This window comes from Oncorhynchus masou, chromosome 30, assembly GCF_036934945.1.
Source record: "Oncorhynchus masou masou isolate Uvic2021 chromosome 30, UVic_Omas_1.1, whole genome shotgun sequence".
In the NCBI taxonomy this organism is placed as follows: Eukaryota; Metazoa; Chordata; class Actinopteri; order Salmoniformes; family Salmonidae; genus Oncorhynchus; species Oncorhynchus masou.
This window is the reverse complement of record NC_088241.1, coordinates 4420086-4442524: the sequence shown is the minus strand read 5'-3', so window position 1 is coordinate 4442524 and position 22439 is coordinate 4420086. Positions and strand designations below refer to the sequence as shown.

Genomic DNA, 22439 nt, shown 5'->3' with positions numbered 1-22439 from the left:
ATGGAAGGGCCCTGCACCACAGGGGCGGTGGGCATCCACATAATTCAAACCCTCTATGAATCTATTGTCTTTGAATCTGTCATCTTTGGATGGTTCATTGTTTCTTTGGCTGCATGTGCAGCACCACATTTTACCAGAAGTATTACAGATGTTGCATGAGCCAGAAAGCTTAGGGTCTGTTTACATTTAATAGATTTCCTCATATTAAATCCAGATCGGTCTTTCTTTGTGACATTTCAGCCAGCACACTGGGTGCATCTCAATTATCTAAAGTGGCTCCCCTCCTTCATCTTAACTGATGTGAAAACACAGGCAACGAGGGGAAAGTAATATGGTGTCTGCCCACCAGTTATTTGTTTACACTTTTAGAAACGTAAACCACTTTAGGGTATTGACACACCCACTAGAAAAGCGGTCACCAACCTTCATCCTGGAGAGCTTCGGGTGTGTAGGGTTTTGTTCCAGGACAGGCCAGAACTAACACACCGGATTCAACTAATCAACTACGGTAATAAACAAGAGTTTAATAAGCTGAATCAGGTGTGTTGGTGCTGGGCTGGAACAAAAACATACAAGCCCTGTATCTCCCGGACCAGGCTTGGTGATCACTGCTTTTCAAACTTACAATATCTCTAAAGCTTCTACGCTTCCTCTGTTCTTTCCTGTCAAATCAGGAGTTTGACAATGCAGAGGGGGAGGAGTGTTCTGGGGGTTCTAGCCCCGCCCAGGAGGACAGTCTGTCCTCTTGCCCCTCCCTCCCGGAGGTCTACACCCTCCCACTCAGGGACAGGGCTAACTGCCTCGCCCTGCAGGATGGCTCAGGTAACTAAGGCAGACTCTCTGAGGCTGGAGCAGATGGCAGTATATAGCACATGAATATTAGCAAACTTGATGGATATCAGAAAACCACAAATCATGTATCTTTCTCTTTTCATCTCCTCTATTCTGTCTCTAAAGACTCTAAGTCGAAGTACTTCCGTAGGCACACTCTCAACTACCTTCAGGAAATAGGAAATGGCTGGTTTGGAAAGGTGAGATCACCAACTCATACCTCCACCCTCAGTTGTGACGTCATCATGTAATGGTGGTAGCTGGATCTGGCAGTTCTTCCAAATGTCTTTCAACCCCATGTTTCCTCTAAAAGACACATCCTTTTAACAGCTTCTCAGTAAATCTAATATTGGCTTCCTACCAGCTCTCATGAGTTATGTCTTCTTCCTGCACCACTATATTTCTGATCTCTCTCTTTCCCTCTCTTCTCTCCCTCTCTCTCCTTCCTTCTCCTCTCTTTCCCCCTCTCCCCCTCTGTCCCACATCTCTTTCTCCTTCCATCTCTCTCCCCTACCTCTCTCCCTCTCCTCTCCTCTCTCTCTTTCTCTCCCTCTCTCTCCTGTCTGTCTCACATCTCTCTTTCTCCTTACCTCATTTTTCCCTCTCTCTCTCTCTCTCTTTCTCTCCCTCTCTCTCCTGTCTGTCTCACATCTCTCTTTCACCTTACCTAATTTTTCCCTCTCTCTCTCTCTCTCTCTCTTTCTCTCCCTCTCTCTCCTGTCTTTCTCACATCTCTCTTTCTCCTTACCTCATTTTTCCCTCTCTCTCTCTCTCTCTCTCTCTCTCTCTCTTTCTCTCCCTCTCTCTCCTGTCTGTCTCACATCTCTCTTTCTCCTTACCTCATTTTTCCCTCTCTCTCTCTCTCTCTCTCTCTCTCTCTCTCTCTCTTTCTCTCCCTCTCTCTCCTGTCTGTCCCACATCTCTCTTTCTCCTTACCTCCTTCTCCCTCTCTCGCTCTCCTCTTCCCCCCCTCTCTCTCTCCCTCCTTCCCTCTCTCTCTCCCTCCCTCAGGTGATCCTAGCGGAGGTGCTGTGTGACTGCAGCTCCTCCCAGGCCGTGGTGAAGGAGTTGAGGGTCAGTGCCAGCCCTCTGGAGCAGAGGAAGTTCTTGGCTGAGTCTGAGCCATACAGGTCAGAGAAACTGGCATTTTGTGTCATCAGACACTTTTATTTAAGTTATTTGTTTTTGTGTGGTTTCCTGAGTGCACAAAACATTAGGAACACTTACCTAATATTGAGTTGCACCCTCCTTTTCCCTCAGAACAGCCTCAAGTCAGGGTATGGATTCTACAAGGTGTCAAAAGCTTTCCACATGCTGGCCCATGTTGACTCCAATGTGTCCCACAGTTGTATCAAGTTGGCTGGATTTTCCTTTGGGTGGGGGACCATTCTTGATACACACGGGAAATTGTTGAGTGTGAAAAACCCAGCAGCTATGCAGTTCTTGATACACTCAAACCAGTGTGCCTGACACCTACTACCATTCCCCATTCACAGGAACTTAAATCTTCTGTCTTGCCCACTCACCCTCTGAATGGCACACATACACAATCCATGTCTCGATTGTCTGAAGGTTTAAAAATCCTTCTTTAACTTGTCTCTCCCCCTTCATCTACACGGATTGAAGTGGATTTAATAAGTGACATCAATAAAGGATCATAGCTTTCCCCTGGATTCACACCTGGTCTGTCTGTCATGTTACGAGCAGGTGTTCCTAATGTTTTGTTCATTCAGTGTATTATAAATCACAGTTCTTGGGATTAACTTCACAGTTAACTCCCAACCTGTATTTCACTCTGGTTGATTTGGTGCTGTTTGAAAAAGATCTACATGGACCAAGTCACATCAGTAGATGTGTTTAATTGTCGTGTGTCATATTGAGATGCTGGTAGTTAGAGACTGCATGCTGCATACAAGTGGTGCAGTGTTAGAACTGTAACATGGAGTGACAGATGACTACTGGTCTGACCTATTTATTATGCTCAACTTAGATTAAAATGACACTTGGCCCGCCATCTCTCTCTATCTCTCGCTCTCTCTCATACACACAGTTGCCTCTTTCTCTGTCACATATAGAAACACATGTTTCTCTATCATCTCTCTCTCTCGCTCCCCCTCTCTCTAGTTCTGTCTGTTTTCTATCGTCCTCTCCCCCTCTCTCTAGTTCTGTCTGTTTTCTATCATCCTCTTCCCCTCTCTCTAGTTCTGTCTGTTTTCTATCATCCTCTCCCCCTCTCTGTAGTTTTGTCTGTTTTCTTTCATCCTCTCCCCCTCTCTCTTGCTCTGTCTGTTTTCTTTCATCCTCTTCCCCTCTCTCTAGTTCTGTCTGTTTTCTTTTGTCCTCTCCCCCTCTCTCTAGTTCTGTCTGTTTTCTATCGTCCTCTCCCCCTCTCTCTAGTTCTATCAACCTCTCCCCCTCTCTCTAGTTCTGTCTGTTTTCTTTTGTCCTCTCCCCCTCTCTCTAGTTCTGTCTGTTTTCTATCGTCCTCTTCCCCTCTCTCTAGTTCTGTCTGTTTTCTTTTGTCCTCTCCCCCTCTCTCTAGTTCTGTCTGTTTTCTTTTGTCCTCTCCCCCTCTCTCTAGTTCTGTCTGTTTTCTATCGTCCTCTCCCCCTCTCTCTAGTTCTGTCTGTTTTCTATCATCCTCTCCCCCTCTCTCAAGCTCTGTCTGTTTTCTATCATCCTCTTCCCCTCTCTCTAGTTCTGTCTGTTTTCTTTCATCCTCTTCCCCTCTCTCTAGTTCTGTCTGTTTTATTTTGTCCTCTCCCCCCTCTCTAGTTCTGTCTGTTTTCTATCGTCCTCCCCCCTTCTCTCTAGTTCTGTCTGTTTTCTATCGTCCTCCCCCCCTCTCTCTAGTTCTGTCTGTTTTCTATCATCCTCTCCCCCTCTCCAGTTCTGTCTGTTTTCTATCGTCCTCTCCCCCTCTCTCTAGTTCTGTCTGTTTTCTATCGTCCTCCCCCCCTCTCTCTAGTTCTGTCTGTTTTCTATCGTCCTCCCCCCTCTCTCTAGTTCTGTCTGTTTTCTATCGTCCTCTCCCCCTCTCTCTAGTTCTATCATCCTCTCCCCCTCTCTCAAGCTCTGTCTGTTTTCTTTCATCCTCTTCCCCTCTCTCTAGTTCTGTCTGTTTTCTTTCATCCTCTTCCCCTCTCTCTAGTTCTGTCTGTTTTATTTTGTCCTCTCCCCCCTCTCTAGTTCTGTCTGTTTTCTATCGTCCTCTCCCCCTCTCTCTAGTTCTGTCTGTTTTCTATCGTCCTCTCCCCCTCTCTCTAGTTCTGTCTGTTTTCTATCATCCTCTCCCCCTCTCCAGTTCTGTCTGTTTTCTATCATCCTCTCCCCCTCTCTCTAGTTCTGTCTGTTTTCTATCATCCTCTCCCCTCTCCAGTTCTGTCTGTTTTCTATCATCCTCTCCCCCTCTCTCTAGTTCTGTCTGTTTTCTATCATCCTCTCCCCTCTCCAGTTCTGTCTGTTTTCTATCATCCTCTCCCCTCTCTCTAGTTCTGTCTGTTTTCTATCGTCCTCTCCCCCTCTCTCTAGTTCTGTCTGTTTTCTATCATCCTCTCCCCCTCTCCAGTTCTGTCTGTTTTCTATCATCCTCTCCCCCTCTCTCTAGTTCTGTCTGTTTTCTATCCTCCTCTTCCCCCTCTCTAGTTCTGTCTGTTTTCTATCATCCTCTCCCCCTCTCTCTAGTTCTGTCTGTTTTCTATCATCCTCTCCCCCTCTCTCTAGTTCTGTCTGTTTTCTATCATCCTCCCCCCCTCTCTCTAGCTCTGTCTGTTTTCTTTCATCCTCTTCCCCTCTCTCTAGCTCTCTGTTTTCTTTCATCCTCTTCCCCTCTCTCTAGTTCTGTCTGTTTTCTTTTGTCCTCTCCCCCTCTCTCTATTTCTGTCTGTTTTCTATCATCCTCTCCCCCTCTCTCTAGCTCTGTCTGTTTTCTTTCATCCTCTTCCCCTCTCTCTAGTTCTGTCTGTTTTCTATCGTCCACTTCCCCTCTCTCTAGTTCTGTCTGTTTTCTTTTGTCCTCTCCCCCTCTCTCTATTTCTGTCTGTTTTCTATCATCCTCTCCCCCTCTCTCTAGCTCTGTCTGTTTTCTTTCATCCTCTTCCCCTCTCTCTAGTTCTGTCTGTTTTCTTTTGTCCTCTCCCCCTCTCTCTAGTTCTGTCTGTTTTCTATCGTCCTCTCCCCCTCTCTCTAGTTCTGTCTGTTTTCTATCGTCCTCTCCCCCTCTCTCTAGTTCTGTCTGTTTTCTATTGTCCTCTCCCCCTCTCTCTAGTTCTGTCTGTTTTCTTTTGTCCTCTCCCCCTCTCTCTAGTTCTGTCTGTTTGCTATCGTCCTCTCCCCTCTCTCTAGTTCTGTCTGTTTTCTTTTGTCCTCTCCCCCTCTCTCTAGTTCTGTCTGTTTTCTATCGTCCTCTCCCCCTCTCTCTATTTCTGTCTGTTTTCTATCATCCTCTCCCCCTCTCTCTAGCTCTGTCTGTTTTCTTTCATCCTCTTCCCCTCTCTCTAGTTCTGTCTGTTTTCTTTTGTCCTCTCCCCCTCTCTCTAGTTCTGTCTGTTTTCTATTGTCCTCTCCCCCTCTCTCTAGTTCTGTCTGTTTTCTTTTGTCCTCTCCCCCTCTCTCTAGTTCTGTCTGTTTGCTATCGTCCTCTCCCCCTCTCTCTAGTTCTGTCTGTTTTCTTTTGTCCTCTCCCCCTCTCTCTAGTTCTGTCTGTTTTCTATCGTCCTCTCCCCCTCTCTCTAGTTCTGTCTGTTTTCTATCGTCCTCTCCCCCTCTCTCTAGTTCTGTCTGTTTTCTATCGTCCTCTCCCCCTCTCTCTAGTTCTGTCTGTTTTCTATCGTCCTCTCCCCCTCTCTTTAGTACTGTCTGTTTTCTATCGTCCTCTCCCCCTCTCTCTAGCTCTGTCTGTTTTCTTTCGTCCTCTCCACTTTCTCACTAACAAACCCACCTAAGTAAACCTACACAAACAAATGTGCCCAGATGTTATCCCCCTCTCTCCTCTTCCCTTGCTCACTTTAACTGCATATCCTCTGCTGCATTGCCTTTCTCGTTTCATCATCTTTCTCTCTCTCCCCTCTCTCCCTCCCCCCTCTCTCTACCTCTCTATTTTCTTGCCTTCAGGAGTCTCCAACATCCCAACATTCTTCAGTGTTTGGGCCAATGCAGCGAGAGCATTCCCTTCCTGCTGGTCATGGAGTTCTGTCAGTTGGTGAGGGCCATGTTGTTTTAACTACTATTATGGGATGGAGAAGAAGAGGAGGGCACATTGTAGAGGAGATCCAAAGAGAGGCAATTTTGTTTTGGAAAGGATACATTTACTCCCTTCCTCTAGGATTGTTTGCTCTCATCATTGTGTTTCCATCAGAGACTGATTGGACAATGGATGATTCAAATGGATCAATTAAGTGACAAACACCAGACTATAGCTTCCGTACATGGAAACATATGTTTGGTTAGTTTCCTTTCCCCCCATCAAATAACCATGTAAATACTTGGTGATGTGATGTTATGCCAGTTGTTTCCAGCTCCAACACTCAACACCTGCTGCCTCTGTTTGTTTGCTTTCATTCTTGCTCTTTAATCAAAGACCGATTGAGACCTGAAATCCCAAGTGATTGGACTCTCTGGCCAATCAATGACTCAAACAGATCAATGAACGACCAGGGACGGGAGAGAAACAATACCGCAGCCCTTTACCAGAATAACATAAGCTATAAATCCTCTGTACATTGAAACACACATCCCTTTATCATTTGAAGTATCTTATTCTCCTGTCCTACCACCAGTACAACCTCTCTCTCTCTAGTGATATTAACTCATTACCAATTCCCCTTCTGCTTTTGAGGACCTTCGGGTTCAGGAAAACACTTAGGAGAGGGTATTTCTCCAGCATAAATGTACAAATGTACTTGATATATAGCTCAATATGTCTGGTCAAAGTTATAAACTATGTTAATTGTTCTTCTGATTGTTTTAAGTATCACATACTGTACATGATATTGGTAATGCTCATTGATGGTGTAATAAATTAATGATATTGGTAACACTCATTGACGTTTTAATAAATTTATTATATTTGTGATGTGTTACCAGGGCGACCTGAAGAGGTACCTGAGAGCCCAGAGGAAGTCAGATGGGATGACCCCTGACCTTCTGACCCTGGAAATGCTGACCCTGCAGAGGATGGCGTTTGAAATCACCTCTGGCCTGCTGCACCTCCACGAGAACAACTACATCCACAGGTCTGTGAGGTCATATCCTGGCTCTCTCTTGCTCCAGTGGGGTTCCAATAGCTCCAGTGATTGAGTGGTTGGTAATTGAGTGATTGATAGTAAAGGGATTATGATTGTTTTCTCTCCAGTGATCTGGCTTTGAGGAACTGTCTCCTTACCTCTGACCTCACTGTCAGAATCGGAGACTATGGGCTGTCTCACAACCACTACAAGGTATGTTTGAGTGTGTGTGGGGGCGTTCGCGCTTATCCATGTACTTTGCTTGAACCACCACAACCTGTAGACAAGTTATACCACTTTATACCATGGCATTGTTGAATAATCGTTTCTGATAGGCTTGTATGGCATTCTAGAGAGGGCAATATTTCCCTATAATCCACAGTATATTTGGATGATAGAATTCAATGGGTATAGTTATTACATGTTCTATGCTTGAGCTGCATTTGAAAGTAAAAGTTGAACCATTATTGGCATTGTTGGATTCAATTTTCATGCTAGGACTCAAATTTGGTTAGCTAAACTAGCAAGTCTGTTTGTTTGGTTACCATGGCAACTATGGTCTCTATATAGTAAACTTGCTAGGTACTTCAGTGGATGTTGAACACATTTTCTACCTGCAAATGAACACATTTCTAGCTATAAATGTTTTAAATTATAACCATGGGGCTCTATGCGTTCTCTGCAAAATAATGCAACTCCGTGGAAGGTCAGTTCTGCTCCTTTAGCGTGTCATGGAACACACCTTCCAGGTGTTTGATTATCTTCCAGAAAACACATAGCCCCTTGTTGATTATCCCTAACGTATTGGATGTCCCTAATGGCTTATCTTCAAGTCCATGCATCCCTCTGTGTGTGTTTATCTGTGTAGGATGACTATTACCTAACATCAGACAAGCTGTGGATTCCCCTGAGGTGGATAGCGCCAGAGCTTCTGGAGGAGTACAGAGGATCTCTGATCGTCACTGACCAGACCAAGACCAGCAATCTGTGGTACGTACCATAACACAACCTCTAAAATGGACAAATAAACAACTGAATGTTTCAATAAGCTGTATTCTGTATTCCTTATCTAATTTGATTATTTCTCTATCCTCCAACTCTCTCTCTACTCCTATTTTCTCCTATCACTCCCCTCTCTTTCCCCTCTTTATCCCACATCTCTCCCCTCTTTATCCCACATCTTTCCCCTCTTTATCCCACATCTCTCCCCTCTCTTTCCCCTCTTTATCCCACATCTCTCCCCTCTCTTTCCCCTCTTTATCCCACATCTCTCCCCTCTCTTTCCCCTCTTTATCCCACATCTCTCCCCTCTCTTTCCCCTCTTTATCCCACATCTCTCCCCTCTCTTTCCTCTCTTTATCCCACATCTCTCCCCTCTCTTTCCCCTCTTTATCCCACATCTTTCCCCTCTCTTTCCCCTCTTTATCCCACATCTTTCCCCTCTCTTTCCTCTCTTTATCCCACATCTTTCCCCTCTCTTTCCCCTCTTTATTATACTTCTCTCCCCTTTCTCTCCTTTCTCTCCCCTTTCTCTCCTTTCTCTCCCCTCTCTCTCCCCTCTCTCTCCACTTCTCTCCCCTCTCGCTCTCCTCTCTCTCCGACTTCCCTCTCCTCTCTCTCACACTTCTCTCCCCTCTCTCTCCCACTTCTCCCCCACATATTTCCCCTCTCTTTCCCCTCTTTATCCCACATCTCTCCCCTCTCTTTCCCCTCTTTATCCCACATCTTTCCCCTCTCTTTCCCCTCTTTATCCCACATCTCTCCCCTCTCTTTCCCCTCTTTATCCCACATCTTTCCCCTCTTTTTCCCCTCTTTATCCCACATCTTTCCCCTCTCTTTCCCCTCTTTATCCCACATCTTTCCCCTCTCTTTCCCCTCTTTATTATACTTCTCTCCCCTCTCTCTCCTTTCTCTCCCCTCTCTCTCCCCTCTCTCTCTCCTTTCTCTCCCCTCTCTCTCCCACTTCTCCCCCACATATTTCCCCTCTCTTTCCCCTCTTTATCCCACATCTCTCCCCTCTCTTTCCCCTCTTTATCCCACATCTTTCCCCTGTCTTTCCCCTCTTTATCCCACATCTTTCCCCTCTCTTTCCCCTCTTTATTATACTTCTCTCCCCTCTCTCTCCTTTCTCTCCCCTCTCTCTCCCCTCTCTCTCCCTTTCTCTCCCTCTCTCTCCTTTCTCTCCCCTCTCTCTCCCCTCTCTCTCCACTTCTCTCCCCTCTCGCTCTCCTCTCTCTCCGACTTCCCTCTCCTCTCTCACACTTCTCTCCCTCTCTCTCCCACTTCTCTCCCCTCTCTCTCCTTTCTCTCCCCTCTCTCTCCCACTTCTCTCCCCTCTCTCTCCCCTCTCTCTCCACTTCTCTCCCCTCTTGCTCTCCTCTCTCTCCGACTTCCCTCTCCTCTCTCACACTTCTCTCCCCTCTCTCTCCTTTCTCTCCCCTCTCTCTCTCCTTTCTCTCCCCTCTCTCTCCCACTTCTCCCCCACATATTTCCCCTCTCTTTCCCCTCTTTATCCCACATCTCTCCCCTCTCTTTCCCCTCTTTATCCCACATCTTTCCCCTGTCTTTCCCCTCTTTATCCCACATCTTTCCCCTCTCTTTCCCCTCTTTATTATACTTCTCTCCCCTCTCTCTCCTTTCTCTCCCCTCTCTCTCCCCTCTCTCTCTCCTTTCTCTCCCCTCTCTCTCCTTTCTCTCCCCTCTCTCTCCCCTCTCTCTCCACTTCTCTCCCCTCTCGCTCTCCTCTCTCTCCGACTTCCCTCTCCTCTCTCACACTTCTCTCCCCTCTCTCTCCCACTTCTCTCCCCTCTCTCTCCTTTCTCTCCCCTCTCTCTCCCACTTCTCTCCCCTCTCTCTCCCCTCTCTCCACTTCTCTCCCCTCTTGCTCTCCTCTCTCTCCGACTTCCCTCTCCTCTCTCACACTTCTCTCCCCTCTCTCTCCTTTCTCTCCCCTCTCACTCTCCTCTCTCTCCGACTTCCCTCTCCTCTCTCTCACACTTCTCTCCCCTCTCTCTCCCACTTCTCCCCCACATATTTCCCCTCTCTTTCCCCTTTTTATCCCACATCTTTCCCCTCTCTTTCCCCTCTTTATCCCACATCTTTCCCCTCTCTTTCCCCTCTTTATCCCACATCTTTCCCCTCTCTTTCCCCTCTTTATCCCACATCTCTCCCCTCTCTTTCCCCTCTTTATCCCACATCTTTCCCCTCTCTTTCCCCTCTTTATCCCACATCTTTCCCCTCTCTTTCCCCTCTTTATCCCACTTCTCCCCTCTCTCTCTCCTTTCTCTCCCCTCTCTCTCCCCGCTCTCTCCCACTTCTCTCCCCTCTCTCTCCCCTCTCTCTCCACTTCTCTCCCCTCTCGCTCTCCTCTCTCTCCGACTTCCCTCTCCTCTCTCTCCTACTTCTCTCCCACTTCTCTCCCCTCTCTCTCCCCTCTCTCTCCTTTCTCTCCCCTCTCTCTCCCCTCTCTCTCCACTTCTCTCCGACTTCCCTCTCCTCTCTCTCACACTTCTCTCCCCTCTCTCTCCCACTTCTCCCCCACATCTTTCCCCTCTCTTTCCCCTCTTTATCCCACATCTCTCCCCTCTCTTTCCCCTCTTTATCCCACATCTTTCCCCTCTTTTTCCCCTCTTTATCCCACATCTTTCCCCTCTTTCCCCTCTTTATCCCACATCTTTCCCCTCTCTTTCCCCTCTTTATCCCACATCTCTCCCCTCTCTTTCCCCTCTTTATCCCACATCTCTCCCCTCTCTTTCCCCTCTTTATCCCACATCTTTCCCCTCTCTTTCCCCTCTTTATCCCACTTTTCTCCCCTCTCTCTCCACTTCTCTCCCCTCTCGCTCTCCTCTCTCTCCGACTTCCCTCTCCTCTCTCACACTTCTCTCCCCTCTCTCTCTCCTCTCTCTCCGACTTCCCTCTCCTCTCTCACACTTCCCTCTCCTCTCTCACACTTCTATCCCCTCTCTCTCCCACTTCTCTCCCCTCTCTCTCCCCTCTCTCTCCTTTCTCTCCCCTCTCTCTCCCCTCTCTCTCCACTTCTCTCCCCTCTCGCTCTCCTCTCTCTCCGACTTCCCTCTCCTCTCTCTCACACTTCTCTCCCCTCTCTCTCCCACTTCTCCCCCACTCTCCCCTCTCTCCCCCACTTCTCCCCCCACTCTCCCCTCTCTCTCCAACTTCCCTCTCCTCTCTTTCTCCCATTTCTCTCCTCTCTCTCCCACTTCTTTCCCACTCTCTCCCATTTCTCTCCCCTCTCTCTTCCTTTTCTCCCAGGTCTCTTGGGGTGGTGATCTGGGAGCTGTTTGAGTTTGGTTCTCAGCCTCACAGGCACCTGAGTGATGAGGAAGTGTTGACCTTCGTCATCAGAGAGAGACAGATCACCCTGGCCCAGCCACGGCTCAAACTCTCCCACGCTGACTACTGGTCAGTGGGCCATTTCTTGACTTTTGGTTCTCTGATGATATCTGCATATGATGAAGAAATGAGTCGATTACAGATGTGTTACTTTAAAGGCCTACTTTGTCAATAGATCATTAAGGTCATAGCTAATATATGCAATCCCCTCAAACCTATTTTTTGGGGTGGAGGTAGATCAGCTTTAATACTGCAGATAGATTGTAGCTTCCATCAATGTAATTGTCTGCGTCATTTCCAATCCCCCTTATCTTTGTGTTTGTCTTTCCTGTCTTTCCTCTTCCAGGTATGAGATCATGCAGTCCTGCTGGCTCCCTCCTTCCCAACGCCCTTCCATCGCTGAGGTATTCCTCCTCCTCTCCTCCCTTCTGGCTGCTGAGCGAGGGATGTCCCGGAGGAGTGTGGGAGAGGACGAGGAGGATGAGGAGTATGAGGAAGGGAGAGGAAGAAGAGGAGAGAGCGATGAGTCATTTGAAAGACGGTGGGATTCTCTTCGTCCTCCGGCCTTCCAGGCTGCAGCGAGTGAACGACAGAGAGAGAGGGAGTATGGGAGGGATGACAGGGGGAACTCCTACCCTCTACTGGACCCCGTGGGGAACTGCATCACCCCATCCTCCACAGAACTTGATGACATCCTGACAGTCACAGAGACCAGTAAAGGGTTAAATTTTGAGTACTTCTGGGAGAAGGCCCATGCGAAGCGGGGCTACCAACCACTTCCTCCTCCCCAGCCAATCCCGACGGTCAACCCCTCCCACAGACAATCCCTGGACACACCCACTGTTGTCCCTGTGATAAGTGCACGTAGCCCCTCTCTCGCCAGCGAGTACTTTATCCGATTGGAGGAGCACACCCCTCAGGATAAGTCCCCATCTCTTAAAGGGAAAGCGCATTCTTTCTGTTCTGACTCGTTGTGTCCTGGAGATCTGGAGCTAGTGGAGATACGCAGCGGAATGCTGGGCAAAGAACGTCCGCCGTACAGTTCTGATGAGGAGTTCACCGGGCGAGGAGGGAAATCCATCCAGACCATCCGATCCAGCGAGGTCCAGCTAAGGGTCCCCAACACTGGGGTGGCAGAGTTCAAAGACACCTCCAGTAGGGTGACTGACTTCTCTGTGGTGGATTTAGGAGATGAGGAGGAGGAGGAGGGGGGTGAAGGAGACAGTAGGTCATCCATTGGTTCTCAGGCCCCTGTCCTGCCTCCCAAGCCACGTTCTATGTCAACCTCCTCGGGCAACCACCTCCACTCGCGCCCCCTCCCTGCTCCTCCGTTGGGCTACCACCGAGTAGGGCTTGGGCTGGGTCACTATTCCATGAGTGGTAAGATAGAAACGATGGACCCTCTGACGGGCAGCTGCCTGCCATCATCATATGATCACTTAGGGTTCCACCGTCCTCGTCAGACCATGCCCCCCTCCCCGTCACTGTCCCCCTCCCTACCCCAGTCCAGCCACCCCATCTACCCCACTCCCCAAACATGTCCTCCCCCTCTCCCACCCCACTACAAGCCCCAAAGGGGCCTGTATCACAGCTATGGTGTAGGTAGCTACTCCAGATACAGTAAGCCCCAGATGTACTCTCAAAGAGAGCCACTATCCTGTGACGACTCAGACCGACAAGGTGGTGTACGGCGCACAGCATCCTTGCACAACACAAAGGGAACATCCAATTACCGCTCAAAAGACTTTGACTCTCCTGTACGACGTCAGAACGTATTTCGACCTGTTTACCGCAACATCTCCCATTCCGAGTCCGGGGGCCCCAGAATTGAGAGGCACTCGTCCTCCAGTCCCACCTATTCAGATGAGGATGACTCCCCCTTTATGTCCCCTGAGAAACCCAGTGGGGGAGGGACAACCGTCCCGACTTCTAGTTTGTCAGAGGATGCGGATCCGGCCACAGCCGAGCTCTTCTCCAGGGGTATGAAGAGGACCCAGTCGCGCCTCGCCACCATCCTGCCTGCCATCTGGAGGGAGGACGCGGAACTGCAGGCGGATAGCGTAACCGACGCCAAGATATCCCCCATGCACCTGTTTCTGACTGAGATCTCTAGTGTGTCAGAGTCAAATGATGCCAAGTCCAAGGAGGGGTGGACCTCATGGGAGGTTGACACAGAGCGGGAGAAGAAAAGTTATGGGGAGAGGTCAGGGAACTTCCTCCAGCCCTTGAGAGGGGGGATGCGTCGGTCCCGGTCGCTGGCCACAGAGCTGGGTTCTGCAGAACAGACAGACAGACAGAAACACACAGACAGAAACACACAGATGGGGACAGAGGTGGAGAGGGTGAGGAAAGGCTCCATCCAGAGAGATCTATTCCTCACTGAGATCACAAACACAGGAAGGATGGATGCAGGCATGGAGAGAGATCCGGTGAAGTTCCTCCACCCTCCTGGCTCCCGATCTCGTCCCTACACCTACACCTGCACCCCTGGCCTCCCGTCCTACGCTGAGGCCGAGGAGGCATACTCCAGGGGCATGAGGAGATCCCGATCCCTCCTCTCCGAAATCACAGTGGGGAGGCAGGAGTCGGAGTCACAGGAGACCAAGAAGGGACAGATGACCAGAGAGGAGTTCCTGAAGGAGATCCAATCAGCAGAGACCTTTTTGACGGAGATCATATCTAGACAAAATGCAACCGCCTCCAACAAGCATTGCGAGGACTTGTCTCATTCACCCACTCCAATGTCACCAGAATACGAGTCAATATGCATAGATCCTGACTCCTCTCAGACCATCCGTTTCCAATCAGAGAGTTCCATACGTACATCAAACAGAGGCAAAGACGATGTAGCACCGGAGGCCATTTACGCCCAAGTGACTAAACGGGCAAAAAAGAGTGAGATGAAGGTCACTATACGGCCTGAGATTCCAGTACTGCAAATAGGATCAAATAAACAGTCTGTCAAACAGGAAGAGGAATGTCCCACAGACACAACCTGCCTCAAGGACTTACCCAGCTCACTCACAGATCCCACCGCTGACACCAACTCTCACCCAGACTTTCAGCCCCAGCCTGGTGACTTTGTGTTCTCAGAGATAATGCCAAAAGATGGCCTCCTCCTTTACCAAACATTCCCCAGTACCAAAACAGAGGAGGACGTTTCAGAAGGTCCAGCCTTACCTGTAAGAGAAACACAGAGAGTCAGAGAAAGGGTCGCGCTCTCAAGACAAGCTCAAGTTCAGTCTTTATCTCAAGACAGTGTTACTGGAGGAGTGGAAGAATCTGAAAAGAATCCCTGTGATGATGAGTCACCTATTTATGTAGATGAGAAAGAGAGCAGGGGTCAGAATAATGTTGGGGAAAGGAGTTGTGAGAGAATGAAAGGTGATGCTGAGGTCAGAGATACAGGGCAAGGATGTCAGAAGCAGGGAGTTGTTGATGACATTTTACATGACTTAACAACAGAGACATCAGAAACAGATAGAGCATGTCAAATTGAATCTAAAGGTCACAAGGAAGAAGGGTCAGAGAGTTCAAAAGGTTGTGACAGTCAAATGAAGAATGACACATCACATTCAAATCAAATCAAATCAAATTGTTCTAATGCTCAGTCACATGACCCAAATGTTGAAAGCTATTTACAAATCAACAAACAGAATTCACAGATCAACCAAGAAGGAAGGTCAGACCCAAGTCAAAAGAGTCCTGCAGCCGTTCCCACCACCCCAGACTGGGACCCATCCTCTGACCTCTCTCTCTCCACCATGACCCCCTCAGACTCATTCCTTTCATCTTTGACCCCCAGTTCAGCCGACTGTCTGACCCCAGGTGACCCGTGTGTTGGAGGTGAAGGACCAGGTGGTTGGGGGGTGCTGGGGACAGAAACCCCCCACAGAGACTCTGCCTACTTCTCTGACAGTGACTGGGAAGGGGAGGGGCTTGGCAGGAAGAGTAGTGATGGACTGAACGTGACCAGACCCGGCAGTGGACGAGGCGGAGAGAGGGGGACGCTGACAGGAATAGAAGAGAAGACAGAATTAGAGGATGAGGGAGAAACTGGGGGAAAGAGTCCCTTGAAGAGGATTTCAAATAAGGGAATTGACATTGAGAGGGAAAGGGAGACAGTTCTTGAACAGAATGCTCATGTTCAGGATATCTCTCAAAACAGTGATGATGGATATAAAGACATGTTGAGTATTCAGGAGAACGATCTCAGTCTGAAAGAAGTAGAACATAAAACAGGGTTAGAATCAGAACAGAGAGAAGACTCTGGAATGTTCCACAATGAGAGTGGAGAGTCAGATGAAAAGGGCCTAGTCCATCCGGGACTCCTGTCTGATAACTCACAGACCAAGGAGAACAATGAGTTTATAGCTAAGCTGTTCTCTAACTTAGATGATGCACCTCTCAAAGGGTTCTCTTACAATGATGGAACTCAACTTTGTAATCATTACACAGAAGGTGTGATTTCTCATGTGGAGTCGAATGATTTTAGATTCCATGACTCCACAGACAAAGACTTGAAATTGCCTTCTAATAGTACCCCTAAAACAGACTGTTTGAAATTAATATCTGCCATTCAGACAAAGGATAACAAACTTGAGGATGAAGAACTCCCAGGTATTGAAGAGAGAGAAAATGATAATTCCATGAAAGACACTACGGAACCAGTGACAGCATTACATGGCGACCATGATAACAGAGAATCCAGGCTATCTAGGTTCTACGGTATTCAAACCAGCGAGGTCAAACTCAGTGACGATATTCCAGTAGTACTGGATCCCAACGACGGAGAGAGCACCAATGACGAAGAGAGCAAACTGGCCTCTTCTTTCTGGGCCGAGGGGGTCACTGAGGTGTCTGAAAGAGAAGACGGACAAGATCTGGAGATTCAACACACCGACGCCAATGAGCTGGGCCTGAGAAACTTGTGTTACTCAGAGGAAAGCGAAGACGAGAGGGCCAAGGCCAAATCAGAGACAGAGAAACAGCTTGCTGCTGGAGAGCTGTGTAACGCCATGAAGGAGAAATCTCCTCAGAGAGGACCAGTGACGGGGAGCCAGAGTGGGTCTTTGAGCAGGGATGGATCTGCTGAGACTGTGGACAGGGAGTCATCTAAGGATCAGGAGATGAAGGCTAAAGAGCTGTGGAACACTCTGGAGGAGGGGGAGGGGAGAGGGGGAGGAGTGGTGAGGGGCGAGTTCGACTGTCACCGTTTCCAGCAGGGAGACCTGCACCTGTGGCCATCAGAGAACGACCAGTGGGCCTCGCCGGAGAACAGAAGCCAGGAAGCTGAACTCGGATTGGAATTCTTCTCAGCGTTCGGAAAGACCTGGGAGGAGAGGGGGCAGCTGGTGGTAGGCCGGGAATTCTGGGAGGCTGAGGAGAACGATGAACTGGCGGGGAGTGAGCCTCATCCAGCCGTCCTCCAAGATAGTGAAGATACTTCTAATGACGAGAGGCAGGGACGGGTAGCCAACCTGGAAATAAAGGGAGAGTTGTCCCAGAAGCAGGTTCTCTCCAGTAGCATTGACAGTCAGCTATCCCAGGCACTGGATGTACAGCAAGAGGAAAATATAGAAAATCCAGATAGGTTTGATGATGATGATGAGCAAAATGTTGAAGGTGATCAGCTAGTGGTTGAGGTGGAAAACCGAGAAATCCCAGAGCATGAGACCAATGCAAGAGGGAGGGAGCAGTTCAGGTCACTCACTGAGATGGGTGGAGACAGTGGAAGTCAAACTGCATCTCTTCTGAACGACTTGGATGGAAACATTGCTCAAGATGAGGGAAATCAGAACTTCAACAGGTTGAATCATCTCAGTGAAATCCAAATGGAAGAAGGGGCAATGGCCGAAAATAACATAGAAAAAGAACAGGACTTTGAATTAGACAACCATCTTGCTCCCACAGTAAAGAGTAAATATTTGGGTGTATCTATCTGCCTCACTGGAGTACCACAGGTAGATTTGTCAGGATTAAAACATATTGAGCCAAGCATACGCATTGAAGAAGCTGACTCTACTCGCCAGCTTATGGGGGAGGACAGAGAAGGGGGAGTAGACATTGTAACCACAGGTGAGGATTTGAGAGACATATCTCTTCTATGCGACCTGGTGTCTTATCCCAATGATAATGACTTGGAGGATGTAGCCTCTTGTACAGATCTGTCTGGTTCACAAGGAGACAACTTTCAGTTCAGTTCTGTAGACTTTCCCAGCCCTCCTCCTAGCATGGATCTAGATATGCAAGAAGACAGGCTGCAGAGTTTAGATGATTCTTTTCCTAGTCCCCCACCTTCTGTCATAGAAATAGACGACGATCAGGGTCTTATAAACCTTGATTATTTAGGCTCAGATTTTATTACCAGTGCGGAGAGAGACCCAACAATGCCCCCCACTCCTCACACTGATATCCCAGAGCCGCCCCCCTTACCACCCGCCACAACCCACAGCAGAGGGATCTCTGCAAACCTCGACCTTTCACCTGTACATCCAACACTTCCATTATTCTCAGGTGAAAGCCAGAACCAGAGCCGCCTTACATCAAACATATCCGAGGATGACAGAAATAACCTGTCCCAGAAAAACACAACCACCACACTCCCGTCATTCCTCCAGAGTCCCCTCAACACCATCCCAGAGCTGTTGATCTCTGAGTGGAAGGATTTGGACGAGGAGCCTCTGGAAGATTTTGAGAAACTGGAGCAGCTGTGTTGCATATCTGGCGATGAGGAGGACACCCTGGGTGACCTCTTCCTGGGGAATCTGGAGCTGTTGGAGTCTATGAAGAAGACCTCTGAGCAGAAAACTAAGGGTTCTGGAGAGAGCGATAAAGGTGAAGAGACCTGTGGGACCTCCATGCCTGAGGGGAAGAGGAGAGTGGAACAGAAAGAGGAAGTTGACGGAATCTCTGAGAGCGCTGACTGGCTGGCCAGGTCGGTTCCATCGGCGGTCCAGGACGTCCCAACTGGGGCTAAACTTTCACCTCAGGAGGAGAGGCGTGAACTACAGTTCCCATCAGCCCTTTCACCATGTCATTCTCCAGACTCCAAGGACCAGAGGTCGCTTTCAAAGATGCCCACTAAAAATGGCCTAATGATGCAGGTGAGCATTAGCCTTGCATATTAACCCCAAGTTGCACAACTTTGTAGATGTATGAAAGTATAAGCCTACACAATTTACAATATCCATTTTCCTGAATATGTTTAAACATTTATACCCCTATTATCTTCTTCTGTTTCCCTTTCTTCAGGTGTGTGAGGAGAGACTGCAGTTCTCGCTCTGTGAGAACGTTAAAACGAACGTCCTCCGGGTGGCGACAGTGAGCGACAGCGTCATTCTCCGCCCATGGGGAGACCAGCCCTTAGATGGGGGCGGAGACGCAGTCAGTGTGAAGGATGTAGGAAGGTATGCTCTCTCTATCACAGGAGGTTGGTGGCACTTTAATTGGGGAGGAGGGGCTTGTGGTAATGGATGGAACAGAATTGGTGGAATGTCATCAAATACATCAAACACATGGTTTGATGCCAATCCATTGGCTCCGTTTCATCCATTATCATGGGTTGTCCTCCCCTCAGTAACCTCCACTGCCCTCTATGTATTTTGAGATTTATTTAGATTTTAACTGTTGTGTTGAATGATGGCAGGCAGACAGATAATAAAAGAAGAGATCTTTTTTTCTGTTCTTAGCGAAGAGGAGCCGGACACCGAACCCAATTCTGAACCCCAGAGTGAGTCTGATGCGACTGACAGTGAACCACTGACTGTGATCCAGCAGCCAGAAGTTACACCCCCTCAGCCTGTGGCAAACCAAGCAATGAAAGGTACCTCCAGGCCTTTTTTTGTGTGAAAATGTGTATGAATAGGATGCATTGTTGACATTCACCCACTCTGCAGGTGTGTAAATGACATGTTCTAATGGATAGATTGGTGCTTTCTGACACCATCTTTCATGTCTGACTTTATCTATTCCTCTCTTTTCTTTCACAGCCAAACTGGCTCGCCTGTCCCTCTCCCTCTCCCTCCCTCCTCTCCCTCTTGCTCTCCCTCTCTCCTCCAGTCCCAAGGGAGGGTTCAGGGAGGGCGGGCTACACAGAGACAGGAGTGGGAGACGGAGGGGTGCGTCCCCTGGAAGTGACCCCGATGAGGATGAGGAAGAAGAACAGGAAGACGAAGGCTCCAGGAGGGTGATTGTTGTCACTGAAACAGATGTTGGCAAAAGGGTGGGGCTCAGGAGTCTGCTGAAGTCGCCAAGGGAACCGATAGACAAAGAGAAAGACAGAGGGAGAAACGTGTCCTTTTTTGATGATGTCACTGTCTATCTCTTTGATCAGGTGTTTGTTTAGTTTCTCCCCCCCTCATACATTGAGTCCCATGTTACACTTGGGCTTTTAACACTTTCACTATATTGGATGTACATGTACTGTCTCTGCTCCTTTTCAGTCCCTGACTCCTCTCTGTTTCTGAAACAGGAAACTCCAACCAGTGAGCTGAGTAGTTCCACCTGCACCAGTACAGCTCCAGCTCCTAACAAAAGCACTAAATTTGATTTACATGGTACGTACTACGTATGCATGCATGTTGCTATTAGAAACCATATAATGGTCCTGTATATCATTCCCTTCTGAGAGCCAATAAAAAGCTTTTGATGAAATTACTACAATAACAAACACCCATTGGACAGCTCCCATCTGATCCCCACTCACTGAAGTTGAGAACCCCTCACACCAACCCCTTTTCTAAATATGCACCCCCAAAATGTATCTCTTGTAATGATCCCCCACACGCTGTGACATGGGGAATGAAGTGGGGACATAAATCTGGTGCTCAACAATGACCGTCTAAGATGTGTTTTCCACCCTGTCTCCAGCAGCCGTCCGCTCTCAGTCTCTCCCACCGATCGCTTCATTTCACAGAATAATGAGAGTTTTGGCTGATCCCCTCTGGGTGTTTTGAATAGACTGTATATAGAAAGGCATCAACACCAAAATAATCTACTTTCATGATCTCTGTCAGCCTGCAGAGTTGAACAGTTCAAAGCTTTGCAATGAGAGAAAGTTTATTTTTAACTTGGGAGTGTGGGCCTTTTTGTGCTTCGGTTCTACAAGAGGATGTTTGTACACACGTATAGAGTATATTAACTAATGATATACCATTTGTGTAATGTTTTTATCGTACATATATATTTTTAATAACATTTACAGTTGTATGCTTTTGTTTATGTCTTGTGCCGCATGGGTCAATTTGATTTAATGAAATGTGTTAGAATGTATCCCCTGAATTCAAATAGTATTTACTCCAACCCTAGTACAGTGTGTTTGTGTATGGCATAGTTGTAGTGTAGTAATTCCTTAATTCCCTTACTTACACCATGCTCCTGTCTTTCTACCAGGAGCAAACAGCAAAGGCAAAGACTCCAAAAGAAAAGGGGACTTGTCAGTCAAACCGAGGTCGCCCGTGGGGGCCAACCCAGTGACATCCTCGCGTTTTACCGTCAGCCCAGCCGATGACCCCCACTTGGTGTGAGGCAGGGTTCTGGAATCCTCTGAGTTGTTCTGTAACCCTCAGAACAGGGACCTTCTGAGAGTGGCCAGTGGATTCCTCTCCAACCATAACTATTCTCAGAGGCTATTTTTTTATCGATCAGGCAACGGAATGAAAAGACCCCCGTTCTAAAAGCTGGACACATTCCAGGTTTAACCAGCTACCAGTCCTTGTACGAGAAAGGTTGTTGATATAATAACTCCTCCCTTTGCCACTGTAACCTAGGGTCGATTTATAGACACTGGCTGGAAGTGGTTGATGACAAAGGCAGTTTGTCCTAGGCGAAGAACAGTCTGGAGCTTTGTAAAATCTGAAACGGATTGACGGCTATGCAATGGGAGTCATTGTGTACCAGCTTACCTTCTCTTTACCTGCTTCTTTCGGTTGTCTTTACCCAGTATGTACTGGGGGATGCACTTTCTTTTAGTCATGTCTATGTCTATGTGGAAGCTTGGATTGAAATCTTAACTTTGTAAAAACGATTTTCATTGCAGTCAGTCATACTTGTAGGCAGCAGTTGGGGCCAGAAAACAATCTTAACTCCTGTATTTGAGAGTACTCATTCAACATTTGTGTACAAAGATAGTGTATACAATATAATTTTAGAGCTGTTTAATTTAGATGTATTCTTAGACTGCACGAAAAGATGAAAACAAGCTATGTTTCTCTATAATTTTATTCTAAAATACTATGTGTAGCTATTATTTATTTAATTTATTCATTATTTATTTAAAAAAAATATTTCCATGCTTTGTAAATATTGTTTATTTATTTTGGTGCAATTAATTTATCTCTCAGAATTGTTTGGGACAAAATGCATCTAAGTAATAGCTTCTCGATTTAATTATTCTTCATAACAAATAAAGCAAGATATTTTCCCCAACCCCCAAAAAGATTGAGTATAATTTCATGTCTTTATAACTGCCATCCTGTCCTCAACTTGTAGGGTTTCCCAAACTGGGTCCTGGGCCCCCCCTGGGTGCATGTTTTAGTTTTGTCCCAGCACTACACAGCTGATTCAAATAACCAACTCATCATCAAGCTTTGATTATTTTAATCAACTGTGTAGTGCTGGGGAAAAGGGGGTGGCAGGACTGAGTTCGGAAAACCCTGCTCTAATATATATATAACATGTTTCATTATTTTCTAATATGATTCAATGTATAGTTGTCTTGTCATAATTTTACTTTGTTTGAGTACAATTAATGTATCTTAGCATGATAAAACGGAAGCTTCTCATCGGTAAATATCTCCAAAGTTCATGTATTTGTTGATTTACATTCATTTTCTACTAATAGCAACCCATCATGCAGTCAAGCTCCAACTAGTCCCTTTGTTTAGTCTGTTTCAACATCTGTTTAAAACCTGTATTGTTTAAAGAATGGGTTTCATGGGATGCTGTATAAAACCAGGGGAAATGAAAACAACATAAAAACTGTGAAACATTTATTGAACTGTTTGATGAAAATAAATTGTACTGTCTTATATT

General features: G+C 47.4%; 1 protein-coding gene across 1 annotated transcript; it reads left to right on the top strand.

The window, feature by feature from the left end:
* On the top strand, positions 1–22439 carry LOC135523005 (uncharacterized). Its single transcript, XM_064949737.1, has 15 exons — positions 1–27; positions 675–822; positions 958–1031; positions 1843–1961; positions 5944–6031; positions 6916–7064; positions 7184–7268; positions 7924–8045; positions 11325–11474; positions 11752–18511; positions 18660–18814; positions 19097–19230; positions 19397–19740; positions 19879–19963; positions 20799–22439. The coding sequence occupies exons 1-15, from the start codon at positions 1–3 to the stop codon at positions 20930–20932; spliced, it is 8574 nt and encodes a 2857-aa protein (XP_064805809.1). The 3' UTR covers positions 20933–22439.

Excerpts from the sequence above, each read along its gene's own strand:
- LOC135523005 (XM_064949737.1), top strand. The coding sequence starts at position 1 with ATGGAAGGGCCCTGCACCACAGGGGCG. Across the intron at positions 1,962-5,943 it reads GCTGAGTCTGAGCCATACAG|GAGTCTCCAACATCCCAACA; the intron begins GTCAGAGAAACT and ends TCTTGCCTTCAG. Across the intron at positions 19,231-19,396 it reads GGCAAACCAAGCAATGAAAG|CCAAACTGGCTCGCCTGTCC; the intron begins GTACCTCCAGGC and ends TTTCTTTCACAG.